We start from the raw sequence: 8,583 nt of genomic DNA on the forward strand, positions 1-8,583 counted from the left end.
ATGAAAAAATCCGTATGTAATGGCTAGTACAAAATATGCTTTTAAACTCGCACAATAGACCTCTCTTTACACCAAACCGTTGCCTATTCAGACACGATGGCAGTTTCGTAATTAACGACACCTTATAGGCCTTGGTTTAGACTAGACCGGTGCTAAAAAGAGCTATCACTTCGGTTGTGAAGGCAACCGGTGCCTAATTAGCAGTGTCTGACGCAGTTTCTGACGCGGTTAAGGGAAACCTGAGGTGGAAGAGTTATACGGCATCGGTTGGTAGGAAGGACCAAGGCATAAGTGTTTTCTTTGAGAAGGTGAGATTTGGGTCTGTTCGCTGCGTATGGGTTTCTTTGAGAGCTTAGAGCTCGTTGCATCTGTGTTGGGTTTGACCGTGAGGTAGATTGAGGGCACTGGATGGCAGTAGACTCTTGGATTGGGGGCAGATTGAGCTTAGTTGGGTCTGCAATTTTGGATGGCAGTAGACCGTGAAAATTTTCTGTGCTTTCTGCTTCAGTGTTTTCTGCAACTTCCTGGAACATTTTTTGGAAAAATCGAAAACCATTATACGCCTCGGTTCAGGTCCAAGCGGGACAGTAGAATCCAAGATATTGACTCGGTTCAACAGAAACCGAGACAAAGTCTTATCGTTTTTCGACTCGGTTCACAACCGAGGCAAAAAGAGGTAGATTTTTTACCTCATCTGTATATGCCTCGGTTACGGAACCGATGCCTATAACCGAAAATAACCGAGGTAAAATCCCTTGATTGCACTAGTGAATGCAATTTCCAACATTCGTATGAAATATTCGTATGTAACATATCAATTACCTATGGATCATAATTTGTATATAATAATCTGTATGTAAATCACAATTTTCTTGTAGTGTATCTACTATGGAAAAATCATTCCTAGTAATATATTCCCAACCTTACTAGGTATAATTTTACAAAAAATAAGTATATAATATTACTCTGTTAATTTATCCACCTTCCATATATGCATTCATCACCCTCCTAAAACTCAAATTCTTGATATTTGATTCCCAAAAACATCTTTTCCCACAATATCTATTGTATTTTTCTCGTTTTTTCTCGCTACTATATAGTACACATCCCTTTTAATTTTAATTGAAAAAATTGTTCAGAATCATAAAACATTTTAAGTATAGTATAACTTGTTTATCATACATAAGGAGAAAGTGAACAACAAATAACAAACATTGTTGATGATATATTTATACAAGAATGTGGTACAAATATTTTAATTTGCATGAATCAATTTCAAAATATTGTAAGGAAGACACAAATGGGTTCCACTAAAACACTCATTTGCATATATTTTATTTGTAGCTTCAGTAGGGTGAGCAAAGTCAAAAAAATAATATTCATTCCGGTTTGCACAAGGTTTCCTTCCTTGGACACACGAGTCAAAAATATATTTGAACCCTGAAAATGTAATAAATAGAAGCATCAGTTATGATAATAGTGGAATACAAAAAACACATAAACTTATTAATTCCTTTTTTTTCAAGAGATTAGAGGGAGACGTTGTTTACCAAAGTTTTCGGGAGAATTTCTTATTTTTTGGGAGAAATTGTAATTATCCAAATTAATAAAGTGTGAATGTGAGAGTTGAGTTTGCAGCTCTTGTAGCTTCCCAGGGAGTTTGTTTGAGTAGTATTTAACCTTTTGATTTATATCTTCATTGCATTTTTGAGAATATGGTGTCCTTATAATAGATACTGGTGTGCAACCAATTTGACCAATTCTACTTACCACAAACTTTCGAGCTCCAAGATCATAAATTCTCTAGGGAAAAAGAAAGAATGAAGACACATTTTTAACATTATTTGGGAAAAATTAAATACTTATTATATGTAAAAAAGTACTTAATTGAAAGGTGACATTAAAATTTAACAATTACTACATGTGCGAAATCAACGTATAATTCAAAACATTTATTAAAAGATTACCTTGATACGTGAAACCAGTTGTTCAAGTAGGTAATCTGCATATTTTTCTGGATTTAGATTGTTATTGGTTCCATTTGGATACTTGAAATAATTCAACATGTAATCATTAGATCCAATTGATAAGAGATATAAGGAATTGGCTAAGTAATGTCTTAGTTTTGTTTTGCTATGTATGCTTCTTGGAAGATCGTTGGCCACAGTTGAGGTGAAGTATTCAATTTGTTTGTCTAAAGACAAACAATCCCCCTTCGTCACAAAATAAAAATATGATGAGAAATAAATTAAACAAGAAATTTTTATTTATGAGTCAAATATGTTTCTTATCATGAAGTCACTTTTAAAAATTATATTTTTTTTCCAGATTGAATATATGTTTATTTTGTTCATGTATTTTATAAAAATTATATAAAACGTCTTTTCAACAAATAACATTTGAAATATTTATTATACCATAAATGCAGTTCTATTGTGAATTAGAATATAACTTTCATGTCTTTTTTTCTTGAAAGGATATTTTATATGACTTCCATAAAATGCAAAGAAATAAACATATAGTTTTTAAAGATGAAACATAATTTTTGACAAACAGTTTGAGGAAGAAAAAAAGCACATTAAACTCTATTTATTGATTTCGAATCTTACTGCTCTAGTTGAATTCAAGATTCCACAAGATGCTGATGCATAGTTAATTCCTCTGATTACTTGATGTCTCCTAGACTTGTTCACACCTAAGTATGGAGGTGGCATTGGCAAACCCAATCTAATTGCTACAAAAGGACAAAAAATGTATAATAATCCTTGTAACATTGTTTTTTTTATGTTTGCATGGAAACAATAAATTAAAAAGTTACCAATAAGGTCAGCAAGGGTTCTTCCATTGCTAAACCTTCCTGTAGAACAGTTATTGAAGTCAATGCCATAGGGAAATGCATTTGCCTTGGCAAGTGTGTTGATGTTGTTGTTATTTCCAGCGTCTACAGTTGAATCACCAAAAACGTACAAAGCTGGCACAATCCTCTTTCTAGAATTTGAGGCATTGGCCAATAATGCTAATTGTTGAGTTATGATTATGCAAATAACCCAGAGAATTTTTAAGCTTTTTTCCATTTTGTTTTATTTTGGAGCAATTGAACAATGCAACTAATGTCTTAAATAATGGTTTTTTAAGTAAGCATTACTTATTCATAACAAAAAGTACAACTCAAATGTGTGTAGTTATCTCTCAGCATGCTTCATTTTTAATTCCTACCAAATACGATTTTGTTATTCCTTTCTAAATTTAACTCATTCTAGTTTATTCTTCCTTTTTCTTCTAATTCCTATTTTGTTTCGAAACACGATTTTTGTTATTCCTTTCTAAATTAGAAAGAGGTTAACTCATTCTACTTTATTCTCCCTTTTCATCTGTTTTTAGCTCCATCGTTCTTCATTTTTCTTAACTAATTTTTAAAGTTATATTTCTTATTTTTATTTTTGTGTAAATATAGTTCCTATTAGTTAGAAGGTAGCTATATATAGAATAGTTATGTCAAATCAAATTCATTTTTATAGTATTTTTATTTTAAAATCTCTTCATTTTAAACTTTTTTACTCTAATAAATCATTAATATTAACAATTAATTTTGAAGAAAATGACCTGCAAAAGTAAAATGTGTGTAATTAACCCTTCTTTTTTTAAATTTATTTCTCTCTTAATTTTGTTTCTTATGCACCTCTACTTTTTTAAAAACAAAATACATATTTTTTTTATTTATATGTTTTTATCACCAAAGAAAACTATATAATAATAAATTGAGTACTTAGGGTTCTTCAATCCTTATACGTGACATTTACAATAATAGGTATTGTAAATTATTTGATTACTTAGGCATTTACATTAATAAATTGAGTACTCAGGGTCACTACAAAAATAATACAATTTAGGGGAGGTTACTTTTTGGCGGTTTTCAAAACCCCAAGTAATTTCCGGCGGTTTTAATAAACCGCAGCTATGTTTTTTATTTTTTTATTTTTTAAAACTTATTTTTTACGAGTATTTTCTCAGTCCTCTTTCTCCCTTTACCACGGCGGTGACGTCTTCACGGTGCGGGGATGGGCTTCGCCAGATAGGGTTCGAATCATGCTCTTTTTTTTTCTGATTCTTGTGATTTGGGGAATAGGGTTTCGAAGGGGATTTTGAAAATTCGTGTTTTCTATAATTTATGAAAACTGGTGAACTTATCATTCTTCAAACCTAAACTTGTGGAGTGGTAGATCTTGAAAGTAGGCACTCTATGAGTGGCAGGCTTTTTGGACAGTTGGCTGATGATTTTGATGAATGTTCTTCTACTTCTACTCGTGTTGCAGTTAAGAGGATGGATATTGGATCGATGGAGTATAGCTGTAGATTATTTTACTTACTAAAATGCTTTATGTTTTATTAAATTCTCATATATTAATTTTGTTGTCTGTTCAAGTTGGATTGACTTTAGTCTCTCTTGTTGGTTGTAGGGAGGTACATGTTTCGACCATGGTGTTTGTATGCAAGAGCAACAATTGGTCACTGGAACATTATGATGATGGAGTTTAATTAAGACAATAATGATTTTTATCTCAACATGAAACTTTGCTCTGTTATCTTCACATGAAAGGCTTTAGAGGAATGAAAGGATTTACTTTTAGAACATATTTCAATTACAATATACAGGATTCGTACGTACTTCGTTTCTTTGGTAGAACCTTGAATAATATTAAAGTCAACAGTTCTAGACAGATTTGTATTAATGTAAAGTTTCAAACTTATCCCTACTTATGATCTTGGTGTCAAAAGTTGCATCCATAAAGCTATCTTCCCTTCTCTTTTACTTAAATATTTTTAATTCATTTTTTTAATCTCTTATTGATTAGCTCCTTCATCTTCTACCCAGATTAATTATATTATTTTTGTATGCAAGGGCTTTACAGGGAAACTAAAATGAAGTTGGTGCAAGGTGTGCAAACGGTGGGTGGTAGGAAGGTTTGGGAAGCAGTGGTTGGATATCCAGGGAAACTTTAGGTTCTATTATGTTGGCATTCATTATTTTCTAAACTTTAGGTTCTATTATGTTGGCATTCATTATTTTCTTCGCAATTATTTTTCTGGCTAAACATTTTGGAGTGGGAGTTCTTGAAAACATTTTTCTACTCTTGTATTGGGAATATATTACTGAAACTTGAAAATTTTATCGAATTTCATTAATTTCATACTTATATCAAGTTCTTAAAGGGGTTATGATAAACATTTTTCTGCTTTGTTTTTCAGGTAACCATTTGCTTTCAGGACACAAAAGATCATTGTAGGTAGGTGTCATTTCTTTCCTTATTTGAGAATATGATTAAGTCATGTGTTATAACTGATAATCATCTTAGTTATGATTGAACTGTGATAATGTACTTTGAAAATTGATTGATGTTATATTGTATTAGGCTAGGCTCCTAACTACAGGTGAACTGTAGTAAACTAAAGCTACCGCAGCATATAAAACTGATGAAGTGTTTGCTCTCAGATATTCAGTAATCTAGAATATAAAAATAATATTTTTCTTTTCAATTCTGAAATCATTTTTATCTATTGAGAGTAATCATTTTATTTTTTATGGTTGTAGCTTTCTTTGAAGTCTGAACCTGAACGTAACCATAACCCAACTAAAAGAAACACAACTCCAAATCCATTTCATCTCCACTCAGAGGTTCATGACTTCCCCATAGTTTGAAACTGTAGTGTTTTTGATCTAGTTATTCTTATACCAACATTCTTAATCATTACAGGAAAGAGGTGCCGAGAAAGAGAAGAAATTGATCATGGAACTTCTGCACAAAGAGTTGGAGGAGGAAATAGCAAGGATTCCCAAGGCTAATCCTTACCCTTACACCACCGATTATCTTGTGGTACATAATTTTGTGGATCAACCTTTTTTGTCTTCGTTTGCTAGTTGAAAATTTTGATGAAGTGTACTATGAATATCATTTGCAGATCCCACCAAAACCATGATAGTTAGAAATTTGATTAACTGGTTGAATACCCAAATTTATATAAAGGTCCAAATTAATTGGTTGAGCACGATACCACGCCTTACGTATCTGTAAGTTATTTCATTTGCATTCAACTCAATTTATGCATTGATTGTTAGGATTCTAAAATGCTTTCACGGTAATAGCTCATGGGAAATGCTCTTTTTCTTTGATTTCAGTTTCAATTTTTTTCTTGCAGTTTCCATCAACCTTGTTTTCCTTCATTCTCCTGTTGCTTTTTAGTGCTGGTTTGGTATCATTCTGAGAGCAGGAAGCACTTCAACCCCAAGTTTGAAAAATGTTTATTACTGGTTTTTTCTTCTTGTTATATTAATATATGTTTTGGTTTTGAAGGCGCTTTGTTCATGTTGCATCTTAGTCTCTCCTGTACTATTAAGGTTTACTGTTAAATTCTGTTGTTGCCTTGTTAAAGTTAAAAACATAAAAGAAAGATGAATTTTATGCGTGAAAAGTTTCCTATAATATTGGAAAGATGTGCAAAAATAGTTATACATAGCCTATTGAAAGAAAAATCATAAAATATAAAATATTTATATAATAAATTATGTTAAATACTAACATTAATCATTTGCAGATTTTTTGTTCCATGAAAACGGAATTATATTTTCTAACTTAGCTTTCTCAAATATGGTACACATTCAATAATTTGTATTATTTAGCATAGTTCTACCTTTTCAAGTGATTTAGCTTTAACGTAGTAGGTTGAAAAAATCATTGATTTATTCATGATGAATTATCCTTTTTCATTATTTGATTAGGTAATTTAGAGTTTATAGGTTTCATTTTGATTGGATGAATAAAAGCATGACAATTAGTAATACTATAGCAGAAACTCTGTTCAAATTTCATTGATTGCAGGGACAACATATTTGGTAGTACTAACGTGTGGTAATGGGCTAACAAGAGTTTCACTTCCCAAAATGGCAAGTCTATGATTTATTGCTAATGAATGCCACTTGGTAAAATGGTAGGTGGTGGTTTAAGTTGCTATAAAATGCAAGGATGAAATGATGTTGAATATATATGATGATTAAGGAAGCAAAATCATTTTTTAAAATTATTGATTAATTATTATTTTATATTGTAGGTATATGATAGAGGAACCATATCAAATGATGATGAAAATGAAGAAGAAGAATAATGATCAAAATGAAGAACAAGCATGATAATTATTATTCAGAACATTTTTTGATTTGTTATGTAAAAGATGTTTATTTTTAATTTTTAGGATTGAACATATATTATTTCTTAAGTTGAAAAATTAATTGTATTTAAAATTTTAGAGTTTATTTTATATTATAATAATTACTTTTGGTTTTATATTATTCTGGTTTAATATTAAATATATTTTATATTAATCACATTAATCAAATAATTTGAATAATAAAAAATTAAATTATTTTCATTACCGGCGGTTTCAAAACCCCAACTACATAAATCAGAAAATACCTGCGGTTTTTTACTAACTCAAGTAAGTTCCGGCGGTTTTTCTGAACCCCACAAGTACCGGCGGTTTCTGTAAAAACTCTCGCTAATAGTGGTGGTTTCTGAAAACCCCTATAAAAAATGCTGGAAATTTTTGTGACGGTGATTTTTTCGGTGGTTTTGTTAACCGCGGGAAATGTATTTACCAGGGATTAAAACCGTCGGTAATACTGAAAAAAATCCCTGGTAAAATTTCTTTTTTTTGTAGTGGGTACTTCAATCCTATACGGAACATAACATTTTTCAAATGATTTGATTACAAAAGAAAACTTCATTTTCGAGCTATTTAGCCAAACAATATGCCTAACATGTCCTTAATATTGTAGATAAAAATTCATATTACAAAAGATAAGCCAATCTTTCTACTATGTCAAATAATGCATTCTATTTAAGATTGCACCAAAATTTCTCAAGACAACACGTATGCAACACCTATTAAAGTACTGTTATATTCCCTTGTTTTCTTCCATGGGGCACTTTACTATTTAGCATTTTCTTTGTTATAGTATTGTTATCTCCATAATACATTAAGCTACTCACGCATAAGATTTCTTCCAAAATACTTCAACTATCTTTTCCAGTACCATCTTTCATATCCCTTTGAACTTCTTCACAATGGGTGTAAAGCCCATTTTCCTTAGTGGTAATTCTAAGACACTTGCACAAAAGCTAAATTAAAAAAAAAGTGTTTTAGTATTTTATATATCACTCCCTTTGCTCCCTCTCTTATAGGTTATGCTATATTCATCCCACTAATTATATATACGCTTTATTGTCAAAACCCTTTACTATTTATGAAATCACAAAAAAGCACTAGAGGGTGGTGAATAGTATTTTAAAAGCTATTTTGCAAAGCGAGGTCTAATGAATTTGTAAAAGATATATAACTCAAATAAGATGTTTAGACGCTGGCCGGTTTTTATAAAGGATGTATATGACAAACGTTTTAAAGAGCAAAGCAATAAAATATAGATTTTATACTATTTCACTCAATCCTAAGTTACATCCAGTTATCCCTTAAGAACTCTTAAAGGGGTTTCATTAATCTTTAAGAATCTTACACAAATTTCACCTCTTCAGG

The 8,583-nt window shown here is 30.9% G+C and overlaps 1 protein-coding gene and 1 long non-coding RNA gene across 6 annotated transcripts; one reads left to right on the forward strand and one right to left on the reverse strand.

The window, feature by feature from the left end:
- Positions 1–1,255: 1,255 nt before the first annotated feature.
- Positions 1,256–3,074, reverse strand: LOC108336815 (GDSL esterase/lipase 7). The gene is made up of 5 exons (XM_017573264.1): positions 2,819–3,074; positions 2,610–2,734; positions 1,968–2,213; positions 1,551–1,803; positions 1,256–1,440 (listed from the first exon to the last, which is right to left on the reverse strand). The coding sequence occupies exons 1-5, from the start codon at positions 3,072–3,074 to the stop codon at positions 1,256–1,258; spliced, it is 1,065 nt and encodes a 354-aa protein (XP_017428753.1).
- A 1,583-nt stretch (positions 3,075–4,657) lies between these two features.
- On the forward strand, positions 4,658–7,178 carry LOC108337823 (uncharacterized). 5 transcript variants are annotated; one of them, XR_008250600.1, is made up of 8 exons: positions 4,658–5,001; positions 5,248–5,285; positions 5,591–5,674; positions 5,754–5,873; positions 5,959–6,067; positions 6,196–6,296; positions 6,876–6,984; positions 7,105–7,178. It is a non-coding gene; the product is annotated as an uncharacterized LOC108337823 (long non-coding RNA). The 5 variants fall into 5 exon arrangements; XR_008250602.1 differs by lacking the exons at positions 6,876–6,984; positions 7,105–7,178 and adding an exon at positions 5,412–5,498 and having other exon boundaries at positions 6,196–6,495; XR_008250601.1 differs by lacking the exons at positions 6,876–6,984; positions 7,105–7,178 and having other exon boundaries at positions 6,176–6,495.
- Positions 7,179–8,583: the final 1,405 nt, after the last annotated feature.

Source organism: Vigna angularis, chromosome 7 (genome assembly GCF_016808095.1).
Source record: "Vigna angularis cultivar LongXiaoDou No.4 chromosome 7, ASM1680809v1, whole genome shotgun sequence".
NCBI classification, from domain to species: Eukaryota; Viridiplantae; Streptophyta; class Magnoliopsida; order Fabales; family Fabaceae; genus Vigna; species Vigna angularis.

What these genes read in the sequence shown, in the direction of transcription:
- LOC108336815 (XM_017573264.1), bottom strand. Translation starts at nt 3,074, where the DNA reads ATGGAAAAAAGCTTAAAAATTCTCTGGGTTATTTGCATAATCATAACT. An exon ending in AACCCTTGCTGACCTTATTG is followed by an intron (nt 2,735 to 2,818) that starts GTAACTTTTTAA and finishes GTCCTTTTGTAG; the next exon opens with CAATTAGATTGGGTTTGCCA. An exon ending in TCTTGAATTCAACTAGAGCA is followed by an intron (nt 2,214 to 2,609) that starts GTAAGATTCGAA and finishes TTTGTGACGAAG; the next exon opens with GGGGATTGTTTGTCTTTAGA.